The 27,727-nt window shown below is 42.4% G+C and overlaps 4 protein-coding genes across 4 annotated transcripts; 3 read left to right on the forward strand and 1 right to left on the reverse strand.

Annotated features, from left to right (window-relative positions):
- Window positions 1–4,818: 4,818 nt before the first annotated feature.
- Window positions 4,819–6,174, forward strand: LOC131293375 (titin-like). The gene is made up of 4 exons (XM_058321453.1): window positions 4,819–4,824; window positions 5,026–5,463; window positions 5,542–5,727; window positions 5,776–6,174. Exons 1-4 carry the CDS (start codon window positions 4,819–4,821, stop codon window positions 6,172–6,174), a joined length of 1,029 nt encoding a protein of 342 aa, XP_058177436.1.
- Window positions 6,175–15,619: 9,445 nt separating this feature from the next.
- Window positions 15,620–16,496, forward strand: LOC131294185 (actin-related protein 2/3 complex subunit 5-C). The gene is made up of 2 exons (XM_058322230.1): window positions 15,620–15,800; window positions 15,906–16,496. The coding sequence occupies exons 1-2, from the start codon at window positions 15,655–15,657 to the stop codon at window positions 16,219–16,221; spliced, it is 462 nt and encodes a 153-aa protein (XP_058178213.1). The 5' UTR covers window positions 15,620–15,654; the 3' UTR covers window positions 16,222–16,496.
- Window positions 16,497–17,175: 679 nt separating this feature from the next.
- Window positions 17,176–21,239, reverse strand: LOC131282873 (dynamin-1-like protein). Its single transcript, XM_058312416.1, has 4 exons — window positions 20,844–21,239; window positions 18,785–20,597; window positions 18,049–18,260; window positions 17,176–17,957 (listed from the first exon to the last, which is right to left on the reverse strand). Exons 1-4 carry the CDS (start codon window positions 20,943–20,945, stop codon window positions 17,901–17,903), a joined length of 2,184 nt encoding a protein of 727 aa, XP_058168399.1. The 5' UTR covers window positions 20,946–21,239; the 3' UTR covers window positions 17,176–17,900.
- A 5,019-nt stretch (window positions 21,240–26,258) lies between these two features.
- LOC131293376 (protein phosphatase 1 regulatory subunit 7) lies at window positions 26,259–27,672 on the forward strand. The gene is made up of 6 exons (XM_058321455.1): window positions 26,259–26,274; window positions 26,350–26,539; window positions 26,613–26,741; window positions 26,828–26,990; window positions 27,055–27,363; window positions 27,434–27,672. Exons 1-6 carry the CDS (start codon window positions 26,259–26,261, stop codon window positions 27,605–27,607), a joined length of 981 nt encoding a protein of 326 aa, XP_058177438.1. The 3' UTR covers window positions 27,608–27,672.
- Window positions 27,673–27,727: the final 55 nt, after the last annotated feature.

Here is a 27,727-nt window from a genome sequence, read left to right on the forward strand (position 1 = left end):
AGTTGCTGGAGTAGTATCTATTGCTGTTGCTGCTGTTGCTGCCGCCGCTATCTCAGCTTGCCTCATTTGCTCCCGCTCTTGTCGTCAGGTGTGGTCAAGAACTCGGATAATTTCCCATCCCACTGCTTAGGTTATTGCATGTCACTTAGGCATCTCTTTGAGATTTTGCAGTAGCAAAATATCTTCTTCTTCTTGGCGTAACGACTTCTTGGTCATGTCTGCCTCATAAAGGGCATACAAGACTTTTTTCCCTTTGAGTATGTGGATAGTCTCTTGGTCTCTCGTACAGGGGAGGGTCCGGTCTCGGTTGGGATTCGATCCCACGCCGTCGAGGTGGTGAGCCCCCGGCGCTCATGGGCCGATTTTTCTAACCGGCGCTACCGCTCGGCTGTCGCGGACCCCAGCAAAATATCAGTTTACTCAAATATCAGACTATGTTTTTTTTCGTTTCGTAGAAAGTTTGTAAGACTTTTTGCATCGAAATTTGTAATATAGTGTCGAAAACCTAATACTCTTCAGACTGAGACATATATGCATATGATAGTGCAACTAGCAAATAGAGTAGTAGATTGAAACGAGAAAAATATAAAATGTATGCTACATCCTTGAGTTTCTTGCCGGATCATTTAATATCGTTAAAGTCAACATGGTAAAAACCTTTTCTAAATACCAACAAAATGATGAGGAATAAAGAAAGATTGAGTCATGTAATTGGTTTGTGTATCTAAAAAAAAAATAATACAGGTAGCAAACTTGAGAACAAACTAAAAAGTGTCTGATACGAGAAGATAAAAAACCCCTGTTATCCATCTATGTTCTCCGATTAGCTTCAACATCTCGCACCTCCCTTCTTTGCTCGGCTGCAGATATTTTCATCAAACACAAGCTCATCATGTTATCCTTTAATTGACCCTTGACCCTCGTCAATGGAAGAAGTCAAACATTCCATGTGGAAAACAACCCGCCATCACTCGGTATTGGCACTCGATTGACAGCGTTAAACCGGTTTGAACCGGTTGGCTTGCGGAAAAGGAAAATAAAATTTAAAAAAAAAACAACCATAACAACCTCCCCCGTGCTGCTGGGTTGGTGTTGTTTTCCACTTTCGACGAGACGTCCGCATGCCGGCTATCACATTATTAATCTTGAAGAGGGATAACACACCTTGCTGCATTCGAGGCGAGTGCTTTTCTTTCAACCTGACTTTCTCTAGGACTTAAACTACTTCCCAACAGTGGTATCCCCAACCACACGATTTCCTTCTTTCCACTTGTTTGGTTTCCAGCACATCCGGGGAAAAGCGTTTGCATCATCTCCATTTACGCTACGGCGAAGCACTTAAGCTAATCGTTTCTGTGTCTTTCCAGGCCCTTCACAAAACAGGTTGAGACAGATCTACGCCCCCTTCTTCTCATTATATTATACAAGGCCACCTTGGCAAGGATCATTGAGAAAACTTTTTTCATTGATTAAATAATTCCATCTGGAGCAAGGCGACTTTTCCTCCAACAATAATCTCATTGGAAATAAAATCGAGGACACTTGGAATACGCACCGAAGGGCGCAGCGTGCTAATTCGCTTGCACAACGATGAAGATCTATATTAACCTCAATCGAACACCCTTTTCTGCCCTTTTCGGCCTGGTTAAAAATATATCTTATAATCCCCATGCTTGCCCTGTAATGACCACCCTAATGGAGTGATGCAATCCATCTATCAGGTTTAAACTGTCATGCAGCCGTGAGCAGGCTGACCTCGACCGAGGTCCCATCGCAGCCCGGACGCCATTTCGCTCGCGCAAGATCAAACATCTCTCCGGAAAGGTTGATAAATTATTAAACACACCGAAGCACACGGCGCTCCGGCATCGTCTGGCTTATGGTTGAATTATTTATTACCAAACGACGAGCCATCTCCTCCCAGAGATAATGACGGTGATGCGTCGCCACTTAAGAAAAATGTAAATTACAGAAGTGCACGGCGTGGGCAGATTGACGCCCGTCTTTTATCAAGCGGCGTGTTTTCAGCCATCAAATTAGCCATCATTAGATTGATTGAGTGGGTTTGTTTGCACAATCGATTAAAATTCATATGAAAATCAGAAATTGAAATATTATCATTGTGAAGCCTTATGATACTCTAAGTATGTGTATGTAGCTTTGCTTGTTTCGCATTTGGTACAGATTGAACGTATTTAGTTTGCCTCAAACAAATTCTCATTTTCGTCAGAAAAAGTTGATGACCCGTCCATCTTCAAATCTAGGTAAACATGGTTCGACGGTTGTTGAAATTTCACGGTTGTATCGTTGACGGCTGCTGTTGCTGTAATAGGATATTATTTTACGAGCTTCATAAATTATCGGTAACGTTTTCAATTATCTCCGGATGTCAGCCTTTTTGGTGCGGCTGTCCGCTATCCGTTAGATTTCCTCCACTGAAGAGCGTGCTTCCTTTTGCCGCCCTATCCCTTATCGGACACAACCGATACAGATCGCGACCGTTATCGTTATCGGCCGGTCTAAGGCGGTTCCGGATGGTTGCCGACGAGCCCGCAAAATTGTTTCCCCGGCAATTTATTGCCACCCGGACCGGATATCCTGGCCAGCAGGATCGGTTAGTTTGAGGTGTCAGCCAGGTGTCCAAGATGTGCATGCCTAATGGCGCTGAAGCAGCTACCGGTTTTATGAACTGTCTAATTGATGGTAGCCGGGTTTAAAGTATGCAAATTGCTCACTTTAACGTTATAAAGCCCTGCAAAAATAATGTCTATACAAATCAACAGACGATAAATTTTAAGGATATTTAGCTTAGTTCCAACCTAATATCGAATGTGATAGGAACATTTCTGTTTGTATAAGCAAGAATAGGATTTCCATGCCTTTCTACAGACTTTGCTCTTTCTACATACTTTTAGTCTGATGTTCAACCGGAGAAATAAATTAATGATAAAATAATGCTGATTGCTATTGGCATGAATTGTAAATCTTTGCATTATGCGTTTTGTTTCGTTTTTCTCATTTGATGCATCTAGTTTCTACTGCACCTTGTAACAGTTTAATCGAGCAAAATATTTTTATGTTGTGGTAAAATAGGCATTTAATTAAAGGTTAAAATATGAAAATATTCCGCTCACCAATCGACAGGGATTCTTAATTCAGTATAAAAATAAACTAATGATTCAATTTTGATGGAAGAATTTCATCTTGTTTTACCAACTACTTAACCTTCAGCTAAATTATACAATATATGTGGAGAAATGAAATAGTATTTGAATACATTTTATCATTGCCCAATAAATGCATCGATTTGTTGTACCACATGAGTAATGCAGCTCAAAAAAAGCTGATAATAGCATTATCTAATATTTAGACCTTTAAGCAAAATTTGCACATCGATTATTTCATTGACCCACTTCGGTAAACACAATGTTAAAAAAGCCGCTACAATGCAACACCAAAACATTAAAAAGCATGACCCAAACCGCCATTTAAAATAATTTGTCTTGCAGTATTTCACAACAGGCCGGAAAACAAAATACGACCCATCATTACCATCACCATCACTCAAAAAGGGTCATCTGCATTTTGTGACACCAAAAGCACACCGTTTATCACTCCGAATAACACCCTGGCAATAATCAATCCCAGTGCCCAGCGCGGGCTGCTTGATTTTTATTGGGCCAATCAAGCCGTAAACTGCGTCGGAAAGCAAAAAGAAAATTCCGAAAGATTCACCGATACTGTCAATCGCTTGCGACTGCTCATTGGGTGCTCATTTTCGCGCCAGCTCCAAAAACAATTTACCTGCCATCGTGAAAATCGACCGTGGAAGCGGAGCTGGCAATCAAATCAACACGATTACATGTTTCGTATTGTGCACAAAACCAACCACTTCGATCGCGTGGTAGGATAAATGGTGCGCGATATCGCGCTCGGAAAAGGGTGGCAATCGTTGGAAAATTCATAATCAATCAACGAACGAAAATGATCGACAAGGTAGATCCGTTTAAAGGAAAAAAAGAAGAAGCAATGGCTGCTTTTTGAGATCAAACGGGTTGAGCTCAGTAGAGGCGTGCTTGGTTTTATCAATCGTTTGGTTTTATCATCATCGGAAACTTATCTGTCTTTCGTAACCGTTTGCCAAATATTAATCGATTTTTCTGGCAGTTACAGTTTACAACCTTTTTTCTTCTCTTCATACGATCGCGTACGTGATAGGCTTTTTCTTTCCAATTTGGCAGGATATTTCGAAAAGTCGACCTTCGCCTCCGAGTACAAGACGCGAATGGCGAAGATGCTTCACCAAACAGATGATCAGTTTTCCTTTTTGCCGCTTTTCGGGTCACCGAGCAGCCAAGCCTAAAGTCTGCCAGGCCATCCCCCTCCCTGCCGGGGGACGAGTAATTTGTTGTCATGTTATTTTCCGAGCGCCCACTTTCATCACCCGCAGCTATCAGCGGGCGCTTACAAAAGAGCCAAGCCCAAGTAACGCACCTCCGAGGAACTGCCTGAAAGAGATGCCACGAAAACAACGCCACCGAAAACGCACTATCTGGTTCGGCTGCTTCATCCGCGTGTTCGCGGAGGAAAAACTCCACCGTGTCCGCCGGTGGAAAATTGGGCGCGGTATAAATTGATTACGATCATCGGTGGGATGCATCATTCGCCAGCGATCGGTCGAAGCATCCTGCTCGTGTGAGCCTTTTGGAGTGTTTTTTCTTTTTCGGGTTCGGTGGGAGCAAAGTGTTTGGGAGCAGAGCGTTGGTTACGTCGCAAACTCGTCTCGAAGCGAAGTGGAAGTTGAATTTGGAACAAGTCATGAAGGTGCGTGCTTATCTTGATACCGAGTGTATTGTGCAAGTGGGTGGATGTGGCTGAAGGACTGTATTTATCTGAGTTTGCTGCGAATTCCTGGGTGGTTAAGCCCTAACGAATATCTCAGAGTCAGAACGAACTTTGTGTCTGTTTGGTGTGTGCTAAAGTAATTTGATATGTTCTTGTTTTTCTTCCCTCAAATCCCTTCAGACGTTCATTGTGTTGAGTTTGGCGGTGGCGCTGGCAGCCGGTGCCAGTCTGGAGAAGAAGGAAACCGTCAAGTCGGACGACAAGAACCACGGTAAGCGTGGTCTGCGCGACTACGGTTACGGTTACGCGAAGGAACCGGAGCTGCAGGGAGGCTTCAAGCCATCGTTCGGGTTCGATCTAGGCTCGAGCGAGCTGTACGCACCCCAGGCCAAATCCTTCCACGTGCCCGAGTTCCACCAGAACCAGTATGCACCGCTGTATCAGAAGGAGCAGGTCCACCACCACAGCCCCTACAGTGCGTACAACTGGAAGGAGGAGAAGCACACGATCATCACGAAGAAGGTGCCGGTGCCGTACCCGGTGAACGTGGAGAAGCAGGTCGTCATCGAGAAGAAGGTCCCGGTGCACATCGATCGCCCGGTGCCGTACGCGGTCGAGGTGGAGAAGAAGGTCCCGGTGTACGTGGAGAAGCACGTACCGGTGCACATTGACCGTCCGGTGCCGTACCCGGTGAAGGTTCCGTACCGCGTCGAGGTCGAGAAGAAGGTCCCGGTTTACGTGGAGAAGAAGGTGCACATCGATCGGCCCGTCCCGTACCCGGTGAAGGTGAAGGTTCCGGTCTACCACAAGGTGGAGGTTGAGGTACCCAAGCCGTACCCGGTGCACATCCCGAAACCCTACCCGGTGTACATCGAGAAGGAGGTGGTGAAGCACGTCGACCGCCCGGTGCCGTACGAGGTCGAGAAGAAGGTGCACGTGCCGGTCATCCATCGGGTGGAGATCGAGAAGCCCTATCCGGTGTACGTGGAGAAACCGGTGCTGGTCGAGAAGGTCCCGGAAAGTCAGGAGCACGAGCACAGCCACGAGCACAGTCACGAACATAGCCATGAAAGTCACGAACTCCAGAGCCACGAGCTCCACAGCCACGAACAGGAGCACACGGTCCACCACGACATTCGGCCGGTCGGTGTGAAGTCTACCGACTTCATTTCCGAGCCTATCCACGTGGCCGAGCACGATCACCAGTACGGCGAGGAGTCGCAGAAGATCGAACGTAAGGTGGACAGCGACGCAAAGTCGGACGCCGAGCCCACCGAGCAGGCCAAGGAGGGCGAAAAGGCTGCCGATAAAGAATCGTCGGCTCACTAGAGAAAAACTAGAGGCCAGAAGAACCTTCACCTAAGCATCACTAGTTAAATATTTCACTTCCATTGTAGGGGTCATCTCATCAGATCATCTCATAATCGCAAGGTTCTCTTCTCACAGAATACTTTTGTTTTGTATGGAGTACTGGCGGCATCCAAGAACCCTTCATGTTGCTAAGGAAACAACCGAATACCAGCAATTTGCTCTAGTCTTCAATACAGCCGTGCTTCAACACAAAAAAAAAACGCTTACTAAGATACAGCTACTAGGACGCCTGTTTAGTACATCGCATATGAGAAATTAATAAAAAACGAAATGTCAATGATACGACACACAGGTATTTCCTTGTACTGATGACAATTATGTAGTCACATAAGCAACATCTCGATTGATTCTTCATGGTCCTCTAATTTCCCTCTGTATGCTGTACAGGTGGCAAGCAGGTGACCCAGATATTCACCTTCATTTTCGACAAACAACTGAAAACATGATTGAAAGTGAAAGAAACGCATAGAAAGAGAGTGAGAGGGTAGAAAGTGTGTAAGAGCCATCTCCTCGTCGGTGTATGATACAACCATCAGATATTATTGGGCGCATTGCTTAATGCCTTACATGCACCGTTGGCTCTCGGTAAACCGCTCGCTGTACGCACACCGATCATTTCCATTGGGGGTTTTTCCTCTCGATCTTTCCAATGCGTTATAGCTGCTTCGTTGTTCACTTTCTTTCCAGCGTCCGCATTGTGCCTCTAATGTTCACCTCCATCTATTGGTCATTCGGTTGGTGATTCGGCTAAAGACTTCACTCCGAAGCCGAAGTCCAAATAACATGAAAACAGACAGCTTCACCATCTCTTCCGCTTAGCCACACGTTTCGTCTCGATTCGTCGCACACAACACACACACACACCAGCAGTCAATGTTTTTGCGGGGTGCTGTTTTCCTCAACCCCTTTGACGAAGAAGAGGTGATCGCAGTGGTTGATCTTCATCCGCCGTGCACCCCGAGGGAGAAGATCATTGCGGGTTTGTTGGTGGATATTGAGTAATCTGTTTCACTGAACCGATTCGAATCGCCCCGGCATCTCCGCCCCGGCCAGGGAAATGAACGAAAGAGGTAGGGAGGAAAAGGGAAAGGAAACGCAAAATTAATGAAAGAAAATCAGATCAAACCGAAGCCCAACACCAACGGCCCGTCGTCAACAAGGGTAAACAGATGTAACTGAAGCAAATTGTGGCATGATACGGAATTTATTTGTGGCAAACGTAATGAAGGGTTATTACGTGGGATTTTCAAGGAAATAAGTACCAAGGGCATAAGTATGTTTATATGGGAAGTTGGTTGAGATATTAAAAGAAAAAAGAAACAACATAACGATCGATTTTCGATTGAATTGAAAATGAACCAAAATTAAAAGGAATAACAACAAAATTATAAACATTTTAAATTATGAGAAAAACTAATTATAATAGAAAAGATATAATGGTTTTGTTGAGTGGTTTTCTTTTACAAGTGGTAATTCAGCATGTAAAAAACTTAAACTGTTACAGATCACGTTGGTCGCCGCTACGACCCAAGTGTAGCATTAAATAAATAAACTATTTTCCAACGGAATTCTTCTCACGTACTTTTTAGCAAAAATCTGTTATTGTACCATCAAAATATCTATGTTTATAAATTAATACCTTACCCATACATTTTTAGTAATGGTTGATTTTGTTCAATAGTTTTAGAATCCTAAATTAATACTTTAGATAGAAAAATGGCAAATATGATTTCCAATAACAAAACCCGGAAATAACTTTTATAAATGTCTAAATAAACAACGAACTCTAGATGATAGAGCCTTGTACTTAATCTCTACCTTATCAGCTTACATTGCATTCTTGCTGATTAATAACAGCAGCTGCACCATAAAGCACAATTTTCTTTACAATTCAATATATCCAATTAAAAGAAAGACACGTACTTCCACTAAGAAAAGCTTCCGTAATGTGCTTTTCCGTGAAATGTCACCTTGTTAGCGATTATCCACTTCCCGTTCCGCCCATTGCTCACAGCAGCGAGGCGATAATGGTCGTTGATATTTATAGTGATATCCTCCAAAGATCTAAAGATCAGAACGAACACGCTTCATAGAGGTCTCCCGCTAGCAATACCCCTCCCTTACGACCATCCTAAGCGCCCACCGTAGTGTACTGAGTCAAACGCCTTCTCCACTGTCTTCACGGTGGGTCATAATTTATCGGGATCGATATTGTTACACCGCCAACGCGACCAGCCTAATCGAGCGATCCGAGCGCTGCTACGGGGTGTGTATAAATTTTCCCTTCCCAGCCATCGCTAACTAAGCCTTTCCGAATGGTTTTCCGACTGGGGTGTTTGGTTTTTCACTCCTCCCCCGTGTGAGTCTGTGCCGAAACGATAAAACAATGGGGGACACTGTGCACCATTTCGCTGAGGGGCCATTTTGCGCCATTAATTCATTCATAATTCAAACACCGACTTTCAGACTACGAGCTTCCATTCACTAGGAAACGCTATCCGTTAAGCAAAGAAAAACGTTAAAATTAACCTTAGTCACATTTAAAAACGCTCTTATGACATACTTCATCAAACTGAGTTCCGGTTAACACTAGAATACATTGCTTTGGAAACTTGCCCGAATGCTTTTTAGGGGTCATTTTGACCCCTATTTTGAAAACGCTATAACTTCACTATTTTTGAAGATTTTCCAAATCCGTAAACTGTTAAGTTTTAGTATATTTATTGACTATCTTTTGGCGTTTTTAATTTTTTGATGTACCCCTTCATCATTGCGCTAGCTCGGTGTATAGCAAAAAAGATCGGTATGAGTCGAATTAAAATCCTTTTCAACTTTTATTCTTTCAAAATGTGTCATGTAAATTCAGAAAAAAAGTGTGCGCTATGATGTTGATATATTTGGCCACCTTTGAAAAACAATTTCATATTTTTAAATTAACAAACAACGCCACAAATTGATCTTGAAGTTGTGGATTTTAACATTTTCCATAGGTAGTTTCCGTTCTGCGCTTTGTTCCGTTATTCCGTGCGCGAGCGTTTCGAAGCGTTATGCGCGATGCGTTACTATGGGAATTGGCGTTATTTTTAATCTTTGAGGTCAATTTCTGGAGTAATTTGTAATGGCAAAAATATTAATTTATTTTTTAAATGTTGCTCAACATACTAACTTTTTAGCGCACACTTTTTTTCTAGATTTACATTAGAGGTTTTGAATGAATAAAAGCTGAAAAAAACGCAATTTCGACCGTTTTTGCTATACACCGAGCTAGCGGAATTATGAAGAAATGCATCGAAAAACCAAAAACGTCAAAAGATAGTCAACAAATATACTAAAAAGTAACAGTTTACGGATTTGAAAATTTTTCAAAAATAGTGAAGTTATAGCGTTTTACAAGTAGGGGTCAAAATGACCCCTAAAAAGCATTCTAGGTATAGTCAAGTTGGTTTTCGGAACTGGTCAAACAGAAAAATCTGAAATTTATGTTTTAGATATAGCTCTGGATTTTAAGAAAAGCCTTATTTTTTTATGAAAAAATATTCAGTCGTTTTCGAGATATTAAAATCGAAAACTGCGTTGGGGTCAAAATGACCCCAATTTGGATTCTAGTGTTAATTATTTTATGATGCTGTTGACAAAATCGCGAATGAAATGAAAATACTTTGTTATTAAATTTATTTTAAATTGTGCGATTTGTATCCACAACCAGTGGTAGAAAAACATTACCTTGCCTTAAGTGGAACAAAATTATACTTTATATATTATGTTCTCCAACAGATACTTAAATTGCTTTCATTCATTTTCCAACCCTACAGTGAATTCCTAATTATTTCATTTCAGCTGAAGCAATACGGGAAATCGTAGGTTTTCGGAAGGTTGGTCATCCCTGCTCTTAACTATTTTTTCGTCCTTACCATTTCATTCGCGTCATTACTGTTACTATTAACACTGTTCTCGATAAATTCTCTATTAGAAAGTTCCGATTGCGTCCCAACGGTCCACAATGGCCAGTTCGGAGAATTTTCTTTTTTTTTGTGGTCATTATCATCTGCGCGAGTCACCACGTTTGCTTCGAGTCCTTATTTTTTATTGGTTTTTGATCCGTTTCGGTTTCGTCCCCTTTTTCCTCCTCCTTCTCCATACTCCAACCGGCAAACGACCCGGCGGCCGGTGGGAAAGTCTGTCAATACCTAATGCCCCCCTTCTCGGTTTGGCTTTTTCCGATGATGATTGATTTTTGTTTTCCGGTGCAATTTATTTTGTTTTTGTTAAAAAAGTGAGCTTTTTTCATTTTCCAGTGTTTGTGTTGCTTGTTTCAGTTATTTCCGTTTCACTTGCGCTGGTTTCAGCATTTTTATAGACCTCCGGGTTGTTAGTCGATTTCATGCCGCGACACTAGTACTCTGGGCCATATATGTGTGTGTGTGTGTAGGTGTGTATGTGTGTGTAAATACTTTTAGAGTGCGTACTGCGGCATGGATTGGTGATGAAATGTTCTAATCGCCCTTCATCACTCCAGGAAAGGTTCAATCAAATGGAACATTGCTTTAATGGTATTTCGTTATTTGCATAGCGGGAAAGTTTTCCTGTCGGTCTAGACTCGCTAGGGTCTAGTTGTGTGTGTGTATGTGTGTGTAAATGTTTTCCTCCATCCCTCCTCTCTCTTTCTTTTTCCTGCTCTCCTCTATCAACCAGACTGCATCGTGGAATAGGTCTTTCTGTTTCCAATTTCCACGTAGCCCTCGCACAGACGATGAACTTTGATGTGTGATTTAAAGGCCTATACAGTTTTGGCCGCTCCGTCAGCCTCCTTTTTCCCCGTTCCAGCGGAAGGGAGCTCCATACAGTCCTAGCCCAGATTGAACCATCCCTGCACTGCGTGTGTGTGTGTGTGTGTGTTTGTTTGTTGCAACCCTCGTGCCAAATGCACTCCACTCTGATAAACCCTCCCGCCACATACAGAGTGCCTGATGCACTCGCGTATCACTTTGAAGTGCGTGCTCCACACTTTTCGGACCAAACGTTCGCCTACATTCTGTATGTGAGGCTTTTTTTGGGTTTATTTTACTTTTTCTTCTTTCAATCCGTTTTGATTCGTTTTCAGTGCATAAATTCAATCAAATCGGAATCGAAATGCAGAAAACGTAACTACATTTACAGGGCCGGCAGGCTCCTGCCGCATGTTTCAGTAAGGAATGTATTTTTAATTTTTCACTTTAAATATTATTTTTCCTACATCCTGTTGAGGTACAGTATTTAAGATTAGGGGGCGCATTCTTTAATTTTTGGCATCATTTGTTTGGAAACGATGCCATACATATTACTGTTCCAGTTTCAATTCATTTTTTCACCATGAAATGCGTTTATTGAAAACTTTGATTTTTCTGAAAAGTAATTTGCTCACTTGCATTGCTTTCAAATATTCCCGTTCGCTCTAATTTGTGAAATATTTTCCCAATAAGCACGAGCCAAACTCGCAAAACTTTCACATTTTCGATTTTATAAAATAAAACCAAAACACAAATAATCCATATATCCATGATTTTTGCGAAAAAAATTATGTAAAAATATATTGTTAAACCTTGTTATTTAATCCTCTTTTTCATATTGCGCAAGGTCTTAGGAAAACTTCGCAAGATTCTAAAAAGTATTCTCTTGAGAGAAAAGGGGAGGGGGTGTCTATCGTTTATCCTTTCTTCTTTCTGTCCTCCACCGCTGTGTTCCGGTGTTTGCCAAGCTAAACCTGATCCGCCCGATTCGGAGTGCGACGTCCCACGCGAAAAGGGCCATATTTAACGGTGACCAATTTGAGGCACACCAATTACCATTTCCTAATTCTGTGCGGCACCGCTTAATTACAATTACGCGCAGTCCTTTTGGATCGTTTCCGATGACTGATAAAAACGGGGCGGGCCCAACACTTTTCGGATGGCGTAAAAGCGAGGCCGAACGACGAGGGAGGAATGAAAATGGTTTAAGTGCATAAACAAACGGCTGAAGTATCAAAAAGGAAATCAAAAGTAAACCTAGACGAAGGAAAATCTCAGGTGAAAAGATGAGTAGCCGTTTGTTTAGGACTTTTTTGGAAAGATGAAATCCATCTATCTTTAAAGTATCCAAGAGGACAATTTTCACGCTTTGTTATTTCAAAAGCGAATTCGTTGCTAGCATGCGACATGAAATGAAAAACAAGCGTAGCTGAGAAATTGTCCCATGATCTGCCAATGGAAAAAAAATTGCCTAGAAAGAGAATAGATTGGCGTGGAATGAATATTTCTCTCGAAATGCGTGCCCAGAGCACGATGAAAATCCCTGTCCACACCTTTCACCATTGCAAAACGGATGATGATGAACTTGCTAGGCAAAATGGTGAGGAGTACAGCACCGAATCACACGATGTCTACATTTTATGGACCACAGGCGAGGGCCACCTTTTTAGAGCCTGAAAGGAGCCGTATTTATAATCATTTTCCTGCCTCTCTTCCTCCTTGGTTGAGCTTTATTCTATATGACGGATTGAGGTGGGGTAACGAGAGTGCATCTCTACCGGAACTCTCGTGCTAATGGCCCACTCCCCCCTGAAACCGATGAAGATTAGAAGACCACGAAATGGGAAGTGTCTGTCCAGAACATTCCCATCGCAGATCCGTGCGGTCCGTTGACATGTGCGGGTTGTTCTAATAAAAGATTTTAATTGCCATCACCAAAGGGGACGGAAAAGGGATGTTTATTACTATCCATTTTGGCTAGGGCTCTAACTCCGGTTAATCGTCAGCGGAAGTATCAGCGTTAATCTTATCACACTGAAAGGGTCCTTTTAAATCGCGAAAAAGAGAACTAAATAAAGCAGAAATTAGTAAACGAACCTTACGGATTTGAACGGATTTGTACTTACTTGTGTGGTTTATCAACATGTAAGCATTGTTAAAAAACGCAACTAACAGATGAACCTATGCATGAAATACTCACGACCTCCTGACGACGGGTATTTTTTTAAAATAAAATAGGATATATCGTGATGGAAATATTTCACCGTATTTCTTAAACTGTTTTCACCATTTATTTTAGCTATAAAAATTCATTAAGAGGAGAGAAAATGAACTATTCATTTCAAAGGGGAAACATCCTGAAAGGGGAAATACATCTTCCCCTCAAGAGGAAATCGAGGTGGTTATCATGGGGAAAACGTGTCTCCTGAACAATTTCCCCAATGTCGATATTGCAGGATTCATGTTGTGAGGATAAACTTTATATTTCAATGGAAAACCAAATACAACGTAGGCCGATACGAGCAAGATTGGTTGCTTAAAGCATCTATTGATATTTCCAACCCTTAAACAATATAAATTATACTCAGCTTGCAGGGTTAATTACTTCATTGTGATCCTGTAACATAATCGAAACGAGAAACTGCCACAAGGGAAATGTAGCCCAAGAACATTTTCCCCTGCACCTTGCAACACAACCGAATGTAAAAAAAGTAACAGGGAAAATGTAGCCAGTGAATATTTTCCCCAATATCGAGCAGGATAACCAGATGGGAAAAGTGTAACAGGGGAAATGAAGCCCAAGAACATTTTCTCCAATGTTGCAGGATATCAATCACACGGGCCTGTGTTGCGTGCCTAAACATTGGAAAATCACTGACCAAAAGAAGGTTACGCTAGTCGCTTAAAACATCAATTGATATTTCCAATTATTAAAATATAGAAATTATACTCTGATTCACTTAAACTGAGGCTTGATGAGAAAAAATGTAAATGGGAAATGAAGCCCGTGAACATTTTTCCCAATGTTGCAAGATACTAATCACAGGGGCTTATGTTGCGTGCCTGAACGTTGGAAAATCACTGACCAAAAGGAGGTTACACTAGTCGCTTAAAACAACAATTGATATTTCCAATTATAAAAAACTAGAAATTATACTCTGATTCACTTTGAGTGGGGCTGAAGGGCCTAATCCCTTCATTGTGAAGCTGTTGTAAAGTCAAATGTAAAAGTGTAACAAGGAAAATGTAGTCCATGAACATTTTCCCAAACATCGTGTAGCAACACTGGATGGGAAAAGTGTAACAGGGAAAATGTGGCCGGTGAACATTTTCCACAACATCGTGCAGCATAACTGGATGGGAAAAGTGTAACAAGGGCAATGAAGACCATGAACATTTCCCCCAATGTTGCAGGATATTGATCACAGAGGTTTATGTTGCGTGCCTAAACGTTGGAAAATCACTGACCAAAAGGAGGTTACGCTGGTTGCTTAAAACATCAATTGATATTTCCAATTATTAAAAACTAGAAATTATACTCTGATTCACTTAATACGAGGCTTAAGGGGAGGATGAAGGGAATCATTGTGAAGCTGCAGCATAGCAAAATAGAAAAATATAAATGTAGCCGGTGAACCCCAAACCCAAACATCATGAAGCATTACTGGATGGGAAAAATGTAAAAGGGGAAAAGAAGCCCGTGAACATTTTCCCCACTGTAATGTTACAGGATATCAATCACACGGGTTCATGTTCCGTGAACAAATCTTGGAAAATTCTATGGAAAACAAGAGACATCGCTCAATGATGATACATTTATTGCTTGCATTATCCCTTCATTTTTCATCTTTTCTAAACACAAAATACGCTCTAGTTGCTGGGGAAATATTGCATTACGATTCTGCAGTATAACCAGATTGGAAAAGTGTGACAAGGGAAAGTGAACTGCGAACATTTTCTCCAATTCCAATTCTGTAGAACTAGCTGCAGGGGTAAATAATACAGTGTGATCTTGCTGTATACCTGGATGGAAAATGTGTAGTATGATGAATTTATCCATAGCTACTTTTTTAAATATTGGTGGAAACCAGATAGCTCGTAAACATGTTCCCAATGTCGATGCTGCAGGTTGTTAATACTTAGGGGCTACTGTTGCGTGAGTTAATCTGCAAAATTTGCAACGATTGCTTACTACTTTAGAACTATAAAGTTATTAATCCATTGCTATTTCAGTATTAAATTCCGACTTTTTCTGGGGGTTTCGATTCATCTTTCCCAGGCAATAAATTCTCTCAAACACTACAAAGAACGAAAAACAATTTGTATGTACAAAATTGGCTGTCTTCAAAAGTCTCTTCATTTAAACGGATCTATTGTTGTAATCGACCTTGGAGCTAAAATTGTAATAATAAATTGGCTATTTAAACCATAATTTTAAATTTCGACCAAGGTGTACGAAGCTTGTTCTGCTAACCTTGGCCGTATGGTAAATGTTTTGGTCTGTCAAAGCTGGTAACATTTCTGTCTTGTGAGTCAATAATTTTGGGTGTGTAAATAATCTTCCGTTTTCTTATCGTTTCCTAAGATTTTACCATTTAATTGATGCTGATTTACTATCCCTGGTGTTCTAATTAGCATCCTGCCCTACCGACTGCCAGGTACACGCAACAATATGGCGAAAAACACGTCCAGTTCCGCGTTCCGAAAGATCGATGTTGACCAGTACAACGAGGACAACTTCAAGGAAGATGACGCAGACCAGGCATCCAGTGGAATGATCGTACCGGACGAGGCGGAAATCAACTCGCTTTTGAATCAATATCCTTTTCAAATACCATCTAATGGTTGACCTCTCTCCGAACGTTCTATTTCGTCGTCACTATTTTCCTTAACTTCCAGCCGTTATCTCTTCCGGCTTAGCACGGGTCGCAACACGGACGCCCTGAAGACCGTCCTCCAGAATGCGCCGCTGATGTGCAAGAACCAACAGGTGAAGGACAACGCACTAAACCTCACGCTGCGGGTACTGTTGTCGATTAAATCATCCCAAATCGATGCCGCTATCGAATCGCTGGACGATCCGGAATTGTGCGACGTACTGATGAAGTACATCTACCGTGGGTTCGAAATTCCATCCGAAGGCTCCAGTGGCCACCTGCTCACATGGCATGAGAAGGTGTTTGCCAAGGGAGGAGTCGGTAGTATCGTGCGGGTGCTATCCGATAGTGCACGAGCATAAGATAGTGGTATTTAAGGGGATGCCGGGTTGAATCAATTCCTGTTCCGTGTTCGTTGCCCCACGTTGCTAAACCAGCATGAGTCAGTATATGCATTTTATTTCTTTTTTTAATTTCGCTTCATTTAGATAGTCCAGATATAATCGTATCGCTGGTGCACACAAAGATAAAGCAAGACTTTAGGTTCGTTCGATTCAGAACGTTTCTTACCGAACGATCAAACGATAGCAAAAGTGGATTGTTTTCAAATGATTAAATAAATAAGTCATTTACAGAATATATTCGGATATACCTTTCTATACTTCTTTTTGTTCGGAAACAGTTTTGAATCAAACAAACACGTGGCAACAGTTTGGGACTTCCTTTTGGTATTATTATGCTCCGTCTTATGTAGTACGGGGTTATTAGCACAAGAGCACACTGCATTGTCGCCTATTCGGTGTCTTTTCTGTATCTTTCCCCCAAATGTGTGGTGAGAACAAATGCACATCACAATCAAAGGCAATGAAGCACGTAATGGCTAAATGTACACTCTGAACTAATGCATTTCGAAGAATGTGGTAATCGGAGTGTCTAGAAATACGTTTCCACAGATGCACTACACTTGCTAACTAGAATTTTTTATATTTCTGCACCATGAAACACGGACAGAAAGGGAAGAAGGGTTGAGATTTAAAAAGAAAACGCAGAAAAGCAGCCTATTCGTCACAGGATTCGTCCTTTGACGTGACCCAAAAACCAAAAGAGAGCGCAAAAGTTCGAGGTGACGATCAGATGGCAAAACATGGAATGGAAAAATGGGAACACACTACTGTATAATGCTAAGCATCCGGATGAAGGGCCTGGACTAGTAAGATTATCGCGGTTACTTCCTTAAAATGATTCGTCATTTCTCGCGCTATGTTCAATCTCCATGCTTCCAAGCTGCGAATCGACCAAAAGTAAAACGCATGAAAGAAAGCGTACAAAATATGAGAAAATGCAAAGATAAATGGTGCTCTTATGTGACTTGTGTGTTGTGCTGTTTTCAACAATAATGTGGCCGATCTACGTCTAGTTGCGTTTAATTTTTCACTATTTTGGTTATTTCCTCGCTCGGGTGTCACTCTCGACGTCCGGTGTGACCATTTTAAGGTATTTTCACACTATGTAAGTAGGTATATCATAATTTAACATTTCTTACGAATGAATAATTCCATTGAATGGGTTTATCTTCACTTTTCCTCCTCCGGGTTAAGTCCTAGCAAAGCTTTCTTCTCACGATTTTAGGTACGGCAATAGTAGTGTCCACGTCCGTTCGTCATATGGCGTGAAAAGATGCTAAGAGCTAGGGTCAAAGATGCGACGCGAATGCTATAAAACTACCGAAACAAAACGTGTTCTCCTTTCATCCGGCGCCCGACTCCAACAACAATATCAATATCATTTAATCTCCTCACTAGCTTTGTCCCCTTCCGTGAAAGTTGAAAGAAGGTTAATGTGGTTAGGTATCTATAGAAGCGACCACAGCCTGACTAACTTCGCTAATCCTTCAGCTTGTCCGGGTCGTGTAGGTAGATGCTACTTTTGAAGAGGTGAACGGAAACTAATGTACCCCTCGGATGGCCCACCCCGACAAACATCATGTCCGTGTGGTCTGTAGTGACAATTTAGTTTCCAGTCATTACGATACTCGACACGCTTACCACATATGCGTTTCGCGGATTTCACTGATAATGTGGTTGGCCCGGGTCAAAGCCTGCGGAGAAAGGAATGAAATTAAAAAAAAAAAATATTTAAATTAAATTAAATAAAAGCGCTTCTAGCGGCAAAGTGACAATTTTCTTCACCTTCAACATATCGCTGGCCTCTTTGCGCCGGATGGAGATGTGATCCGACTCGTTCAGCAGCTCGTTGGCCGAGTCCGATTTATACAGATGCGTTACCAGCTCCGACTGCAGGTTGTCCTTGACGAAATTGACCAGGAAATGCATGATGGCTTTCGGGACCGAATCCTGGATGGACTTTCGGACGATGTAGAAGTACGATTTTATCAAACGCTCTGAAACAAAAAGATAAGAAGAAATATAATGAAACAATATTTTCCTACTGTTTTAAAGAAAAACAAATTGAAACGCAACCGTCAAACTGCAGGCGAATTTGTTTATGAAAACTTTTCTCTGAAGTCTACCGTTTAAATCATGATCTTTATGATTCATGCAAAGAATGCTAATTTTTAATTTCTCGTCGTCTTGCGGTATACAATTTAAAAGTGGATTTAAAAAGGTTAATATTAGACAGCAAATGAATTCAACGTTAATCGAGTCGTTCATGGATTTCTACAGCTTTAAAACTCCGCATACCGAATACGTGAATCCCAGCCTACGTTAACGAAAGTAAAACTGAAGGGAAAACATAAGTTGAAACAAACACGGTGTCTGTTATCAAGTGCTACAATTATCAACGGACCGTAAACGAACAACAAAACCAGGTAAGCTCGTTGGTTACATATCGTTTTTCCAGACTTTCTTTTGTGGTGGTGGTTCTGCTCACTGAATCTCGCTCGGACTTTCTCGGGCCACTTACCAATAACGTCACAATCTTTCTGCTCTTTGTCGGTCAGCTTACGCGATGAATGGTGCATCGGAACATCCGGCAACAGGTTGACCGGTTTGGTCGGGCTAAGCACTCCGTGCGTCGGCGTATTACTGGCCGTACTGTTGCCACTCTCGCTGCCACCTCCGCCGATCATGGCCTCGGTGTTTGGTGGCAAAATGCTTCCCAACCAACTACCCGGTTGTTCGGCAACGTGGTTTTGGTGCTGATGGTTCGATGAGGGATCCTGGTGGTTGGTCATCTTCTCGACGAGCGCCAGCTGCTGTTGCTGCCGACTCGTTCCCGGTCGCCTGCTCGGAGGGTTGCCCGTCTGATGGTGAATCGACCACTGGTCCTGCGAGTCGGTCTTGATAAGACTGGGCACCAGCGCGGCGTCCTTGTGAAAGTCCGGATGCTTCGTGTTGATGTACGCCAGTTCTATCTGGACCATATTTTCCACCATGCTGTTAGTGGTCGGTAGCCGGCGACGAAGCAGCTGCGTTACTACGTCGACAATCTTCTCGTGCAGCTTCGGAAAACGCAGCATCTCCTGCTGCACCTCCGTGCCGCAGTGTTGAATGATGCGCTGCATCTCCTCGTGGATAAGCTCGACGCAACGGAGAGACGGTTCCTCCAGACGGCGGATTTGACGCTTTACAAGCAGCTCGAAGCTTACCTCTGGCACGAACAGCGCTGGCCGGGGTCCGGTCGCATTCCTGATTGCCGTCAGAATGTCCATCTTCGTCAACCCCGTCAGCGGATGGATGGAGTCGAGCGTTTTGCCAAACGTTTCGTGGAAAATGTAACAAATGCGCGCACCACCACACAGTTCCGTCGTTTCAATGTTCCTCGACGTACCCTCGATCGTAGAGCAGTAGGCGGATGCAAACTTGGTAATGATCTGCAGCAAACATTGGCTCTTGTCGGTAACATCCTCACCGTACGAGTTCAGCAGCGACTGGAACTGCGAAGCCATCACATTGACGCGTGTCTTCAGATCCGGCAGACAGTCACGAATATGGTGCATTAGCAAACGGTTGAGCGTTTTGGCCAGGTAAGGCGTACCATTTCGTGTTGCCAACGTAGGATACTTGCGCTGCAGGTAGGCCGCTTCGTCACGCAGCTGATCCTCGATCGCCTTCTTGTCGTTAATGTCCTGTTGCGAGCGGTTTACCACACCAATAATGCCCAGCTTTACCGGAATCACTCGTCCGCAGAGAATGTCGATCGCATCCGTACCGGCATCCATGAGATCAAGCTTGGTCAGCACCGCCAGCGTCCGCCGACCGTCCGGATCGACATCCTTCGCCATCTTAAGCGCCTCACTGGTGGCCATATCCGTGTTTGCCGCCGTTACGGCCAATATGATCGAGTTTGGATTTTCGATGTACTTCTGCACAAGATCCTTTATCTGCGCCTCGATATCTTCCGGCTGATCCCCGACGGGAACTTTCGTAATGCCCGGCAAATCTACCAGCGTCAAATTAACGACCTTCGTGGAGTAGATCTTCAGATTAATCGGCTCCGGGCAGATGCCCTTGTTGCTTCCCGCCATCCGATCCGTTTCATTCTCGATCTCACACCGGATGTCGTTGAAATCGGTAAACACCTTGTTCTTGATGTGCAGAAAGCGTCCCCACTCTTCCACCGCCACCGTACCCTGCTCGGCCGAACGGTGTTCGCGGTCATCTAGTGGAGTGTACACGAGCTGCAGAACGAGTGGCCGACGCGTAACAATACCGGTTCCCCGGGGAAGAAACGTTCGTCCAACGAGACTCTCTATCACGGAACTCTTGCCGGAGCTCTGGAAAAACGATCGTAAAAGGACATGGAAATACGATAAAATTAGTCACCAAGATAGCACAACTGATCCAACAATAATACAGATAAGCTAATGCATTTGGTCACAATGCGCATCGCTATTCTTAGTTGTCAATACGATGAGCGATGGTCCAAATTGTGTGTTGTTACATAATTTCTCCAACAGAAAACCGGCACTCGTTCTCGAAGCCCAAACAGGACATTCGTATCCTGCATCGTAGTAACCTACCTGGCTGCCAAGGACAACAATCTGCGGTAGCTGGATGGCATCGGATCCGACGGTGTTGAAAACATCCTGTAGCTTATTTACCACCGGGATGAGTGCTTCCATTTTCAATTAAATTTCCCTTTACACGCCCTTCTTTAACAGCACCTTCTTCGCTTTGCCTAGCAAGCGATAATGTGCGTGATGAGTATCACGTCTGGTTTTTCACCACCAAACACTCTGCTTCAGCACTTTTGCTCAAAATGACAAAAGTTGAAACGAACTTCAACCTTTTTTTCTTCACGATATCGAAGAGACGACTGCTTCACTTCTTTTCACTCGGGTAAGCTTTTCTGATAACGCGGTGCACAAAGCACTAGGTTCTGATTTATTCGCCCTTGCGTTGGCCAGTGTGCGCTAATGTTACTTCCGCGTTTAACTATGTTTTTCCCGTTGTTCTGTTCGATTTCCGCCTTTCCTTGTATAGAAACTCGCGGAGCCTTAAATGCAAGAATGCCGTTTCGCATCGATATCTTCGACTAAAAAGTCGCGAGCGTAGGCAAGGTAGCTGCAATTATTGGGGTGAGCGAACCCACGGTTGTTATAATTTTGACAGTTGCCAGAAGCGCGTAAACCAAACAAAATGACGGTTGAATTTCGGATTACCCAAAAAAGAAATCTCAAGCCAAATTATTTCTGATGACGCCACATGTTGAATGATTTGAATTCTACCGGAAATATATCATACCAACCCTATAGTATGTGCATTTAATCCACGAATGCAGCAGATTCTTTAAATCTTTCGCGACACTACAAATCGTTTTTACATACCCAACGAGAAATTTTGGCGTCATTTTGATGTAAAAGAATTCTCTTGAGACCTGATCGCTCTTCTTTTCAGAAGTGTTTTACACCTTCTTTTGCAGCAGATTTCCTATGCAATTTTGGATGTAAAACACTTCTGAAAAGAAGGGTAAAACAATTCTCTTGATACTTGCGGGACACCGCAAAAGAGAACTGTTTTGACAACGTGACTGTGCAACGTGTTTATAACACCTATTTCTGGCTATACGCGTAAAAAACGTATACCCATTCGTAGTAGATTATATGAGCTGGGTTCAGGATATCTTTTCTTTCCCAAAATAATTATTTTCATGCAGGAAAATATTTTTGATTGTTTTATTATTTTGATACAACGATAATATTATACACATATCGTCCGGTTCGGAAGGCAATCAGGGGAAATGTTCAGAAATCGTCCGACGCCTCCTCTGGTTCAAGCTGGCAAACAGCGACCACGGATCGTAGCAGGCTCCTTCGATGTACGATGTGCAGCACCACTCCGTCATGCCCATTGAAAACACGTAGAATGCATTCATGTTTATTTCAAGCCGCTTCTTCCTCCTTGTCGGGACACTGAAATGTGTGAAAAGTGCGGACAAATCATCATCAGTAAGAACTCTCTGCTGTGGGTTCTTACACACGTACTTACTGTCTAGTGCGAGTTAACCCGGCCCCGGTTAACCACCCCGAGTCGGTCGATCCAAGCGCTGCTATCGGACACGGGCCACCGATGCTATGTTACACCCGGTAACAACCGATGATCGCCGTGATGTCCAACCGACACCGACCAACTATTAACACTGAGTTGCAGTTTCGGCGCCTGTCGCTAAGGGTCATCGTCTCATCCTGTTTCCTTTCCTGCCCTTTTCCTACCTTGTTTCATGATGTTGTTTAACACATTGTTTAATAAACTTCACTCCGATTCCGACACCCAAACCCGCGAAAGCGTTATTCTTAACTCGCAGCTAGTTGGCCAGACTTGCACAGTAAACAGTAAACAAACAAAGGTTTGACAGCCAGTACCTCTTTCCACTGCGGTGCCTCCCAAAACAAATTATTGGTAGGTTATGAGGTGTCCATGCCTACCAAAAATACACTTGGCAAGGTTCTTTTAGGTAGGCATGGATACCTTTGGTAGGCAAGTGCAGCAGGGTTCTCCTTGGGTAATTTTCCGTTCTGCTACACTGTTAAATAGTAGCAACATGGAGAGTCAGGATAATGATGTTTCGTAACAAAAGATAATGATGATACATTATTTTCTGAAGTTTTCCCCTTTGCATGTTAAAACGTTGCAGGACTCTTTTTGATGTAGAATGAACATGCGGAGGGGAAACGCTACAACCGTTGCAGCAGCGCAATAAATAATTATCCTGATTTTCCAAGTGTATTGATCTTATTTTGAAGAAGGAACGACATATCTTACTTAACTATGAATAGGTAAAACTTAACTAATTGAAAATTTTCGTTCAACGCTTGTTAATAAGCTCGTTTTAACTATTAAAAATGAGAACACGCGTGCGAATATTCAAATCCTGTTTAATTTAACGGTCCCGAGTTGTCAGATGAACGGTTATGAACCGGTTCAAACATAGTTAAATGTACAAAATGTCGTCCAAACTTGTTTATTAAGGTGGAGATACACGTAGCTGATTATCATATTCATTTTGAAATACAGTTTATTACAAATACATTTTATATAATCAATTTTTTCGACACGGCTGTCGACTACAATACAACCTCCGTCCAGTCCAGCCGTCCAAATTTATATAAAAACAATTGGTGTTGTTGAAAAAGAGGTTTTGGTAAAAGAGTAAATGAGGTCCCGGCCTTCGTTTTTGCGGTCGTGTCTACACTTCTTGTGCGACAATATACCTGAGTATATGCAATAGGTGATACATCAACTCATTGATTCCGATTTACGAGTATGGAGCTGTATGAGGGGGTGCTGTATGAGGGGGCCCACGAGCCATTTCCAAACTCATTGGTTCCCCAAGGAGAACCGTGCTGCACTTTCTTAGCAAAGGTGTATATGTCTATCAAAAAAACACCTAGCCAAGTGTATTTTTGGTAAGATTTTTTTAATTGTACACCTCATAACCTACCAAAGGTGGATTTTTGGTAGGCTTTGGTGACATGTACACTTCGTAACCAACCAATGGTTTTTGGTGGAAACTAGTGTTTTGAGAAGAACTAGCTGTCAAACCTTTGTTTATTTACTGTAAAGGTGAAAGTTTGGCCAACTAGCAGGCCGTGTTTTCCCATCCCATTTGGTGTTTGTTTTTGTTATAACCTTGTAGTGTACGAAATGGACCGACTTGTTACAATGAAACGCAGTGGCATAGTTATCGGTGGTGGTTGTACATCACCGGTTGTTACCGGGAGTCACATAGCATCGGTGGCAGGATAGCGGCGCATAGATCCAGCCAGCCAGTAAGTAAGTGTGTAACAACCCACAGCAGAGAGTTACTACTGATGATGGTTTGTCCGCGCTTTTCACACATTTCAGTGTCTCGACATGAAAAAAGAAGCGGTGTGAAATGAACATCAACGCGTTCTAGGTGTTTTCACTGGACATGACGGAGTGGTGCTACACATCGTACATCGAAGGAGAGTGCTACGATCCGTGGTCGTTGTTAACCAGCACGAACCAAAGGAGGTCCGGGACGATTGCTGGCGAACCGGACGATGCCTGATATGCCGAACCGGACGATGTGTATACCCGGCTGACAGAAATTTAAATTGTTGCTGGTACTATGTAGTTCCAGCAAGAGTCTCAGCAATCTGCCATGGAAAAACTTGCTGTAACTACATGACAGCTGCAAAAAAAGTTGAATTTTTGTCAACTGGGTATATTATTATTATCGATAAATCATAATACAAAAAAAAAATTGTTTCGTGCATGAAAATAATTATTTTAGAAAGAAAAGATATCCTGAACCTAGGTCATACAAACTACCTCGAATGGGTATACGTTTTATGCCACATATAGTCAGAAACTATGTGTTATAAACGTACAGCCACGTTGTCAATAGAGTTCTGTTTTTAGGTGTACCGCAAGTGTAAACAGCGTATTCTTTTCGGAATTCTGTTTACATCTAGATTGCATAGGAAATCTGCTGCAAAAGAAGTGTAAAAAGAATTCTGAGAACAAGAGCGGGCAGTTCTGTAGAGAATTCTTTTACACCTGAATAACATCAAAAATTCTCGTTGGGTAACTACCAATCTCAGCTTCCAAGGTATAAACAACACCCAGCTAATGTTGACAACACGGATGAATAGGTCGTTCAAATAGTAGATGTATAACTGCTTGATGGAGCCTTATTGGGTGGGTCATTGAGCCAATTATTCATCGGGTGCTTCACAGTTACTTTTGCTCGTTGGGATAGAGACAAAAATGCCCGGTGAAAAACTATAGCAAGCGTAAAGTTGCAAGCTAACCCTGTTGACTGCGCAGAGAAAATGAATAATTTTATGTAATTTACGAAACAATTGAGGCTTTTATTAACTTTATCAAAATTCCTCGGTAACGAATGAGTTTAAATGATTTTTATTTTAGTTCTATGTATCTCAAATCGTATATTTTCAAATAAAAATAAAAATAAAATGTTTTGTAGTTAACCCGAGTGAAAAAAAAACCAACATTTGGCCTACTACCCCAAACAAAACATTGGCTTTTTTTACAATTGTCAACCGTCGTAGGAAATTTTTATGATCATTTAGGGGTGGATGGGGTAATACGCACCCCTTAAGGAAAACTATAAAATTTTCTATCAACTTGGTTCTTGATTGTTGATTTTATCACTGAATAGGATTCATAAAGGTTTAAACTAGTTACCAGTTCAGGAATGTTTGCTTTTTTCGCTAAGAAAAACGTAATTTTTTCAGTTTTGAAAAACTTCAATTTTTGATCGATCAGTATCTGGTTGAGGCAAAACGCACCTTTGCTAGGGGTAATACGCACCACAACATAGGGGCAATACGCACCACAACAAAGGGGCAATACGCACCACAACAAAGAGGCAATACGCACCACAACAAAGAGGCAACATCTACTGTCAAATGAAGATAGTTTGTTTACAAACTGGTGCATTTTACCCCGACATACTGGGTGCATATTGCCCCCATTCATAGTTGAACACATTTTCAACTAAAATATGAGTAAATCTGCATACTTCCCGAAATTTTCATGAACAGTCTCAAGCACTGATTCTCAATTCACTAAATTTCGTATTCCTCGTGGGCAAATATCGGTTTTTGCACTTAATATTCCTTAGCGGAATGGTACGTCACATTATAACAAAAACTGTCTGAGCTGAGAATGATTTTGTTTTGCGTTTATTTCGCGTTTCTGTTGATGTAGAGGTATCAAACTCACAGGGTGACCATATTTTAGTTTGATCTTACAGGGTGACTACTTTTTACGCGTCCAAAACTCGTTTTTCAAGGGAAATTTGAAAGGGTGCGTATTGCCCCAGGGGTGCGTATTACCCCAGCCACCCCTACGTGCTTCTCCTGCGGTGCCGCCTCTTGAAAGCCTCATCTGTAAAAAACGCGAATATTATTGGTTCACTAAGGCAACTATATTATTCACAAAACATGAGTTCGAATGAAGGTAAGGACCATTTTTGATTGTAAACCGTGCACTGCATCAGCCATTAACATTGTTTCCTCACTATATGCATTAAAGAACAACAGCGTGCCGATTCTCCCACGGTCGAGGAAGAAGAACGTCCTCCGGGTGCCGGAGTGGTGCCCGAGAATGAGATCGTAAAGATGGAAGATGTAATTACAATCGACCCTGAGACGACCGAGGTCGACTTAAACCATGGCCGGATTGCGAAGATTGAAAACCTGGAACCACTAACTAGACTGGAAAGGTAAGCGGAGAAGTGAACCGCGGTGAGTCATAATGAATGGTGTAACCTGGGTATTCCCCAATGTGCATTTCAGGTTATATTTGCGATGGAATTTGATTAAGAAAATCGAAAATCTCGATCATCTTACCTCGCTGATCGAACTGGAATTGTACGACAATCAAATAACGGAGCTGGAAAACCTGGATCAACTGGTTAATTTGGAGTAAGTTTTAAATGTTACTATTCTGGCCCACTGTAATATCATACATTTTCTAATAATACTTTACGTTTTCCAATTGCTCTATAAAGAATGTTGGATGTCAGCTTTAATCGGTTGCAGGAGATTAAAAACCTCTCCGCGTTGACCAACCTGCGAAAGTTGTTTCTTTGCGCCAATCGCATATCACTCATTGAAAATTTGGACCACTTCACAAGCCTTACGATGCTCGAGTTGGGTGATAATAAAATCAGGGTAGGTGTTGAATTCAAATCTCTCAAAAATTTGTAAGTAATAATTCTTGTTCTTTTTTTCACAGAAAATTGAAAACCTCGATAATCTAACCAACTTGACCCATCTCTATTTGGGCAAGAATAAGATAACGAAAATCCAAAACCTCGATAAGCTGGTCAAGCTCGAGTGCCTCAGTCTGCAGTGCAACCGGTTAACGAAGATCGAGAACCTGGACCAGCTGGTGAACCTTACCGAGCTGTACCTTTCGGAGAATGGCATTGAGAAGATTGAAAATGTAGACCATAACACGCTGTTGGAAACGCTCGATCTGGCGAAGAATCGCGTGCAGCGCATCGAAAATATCGAGCATCTGGGTGCGCTGGAAGAGTTCTGGGTAAGTGCACGTGTAAGAACTATCATCTCTTTCACGGATTACACTAACCAAAAGATGTGTTTTTTACCAGATGAACGATAACAGCGTGTCGGATTGGGCTTGCGTAGACAAGCTGGCTAACAATAAAAGTCTGGCAACGGTGTACTTGGAGCGCAATCCGGTAGCCAGCGATGTCAACTATCGGAGAAAGCTGAAGCTGGCGGTGCCTTGGCTGCAAAAGATTGATGCCACGCTCTGTCGTTAGGTTTACTATTTTTTAAATAAAATATTTGAATGAATAACAATAAGAACATATGAGAATACGAACGACATCGCTCACGGCTTTTGTGTTTACTGGGAGTTTAGACAAAAAAGAAAGAATTTG

The sequence above is a fragment of the Anopheles ziemanni genome, chromosome 2 (genome assembly GCF_943734765.1).
Source record: "Anopheles ziemanni chromosome 2, idAnoZiCoDA_A2_x.2, whole genome shotgun sequence".
Classification (NCBI taxonomy): Eukaryota; Metazoa; Arthropoda; class Insecta; order Diptera; family Culicidae; genus Anopheles; species Anopheles ziemanni.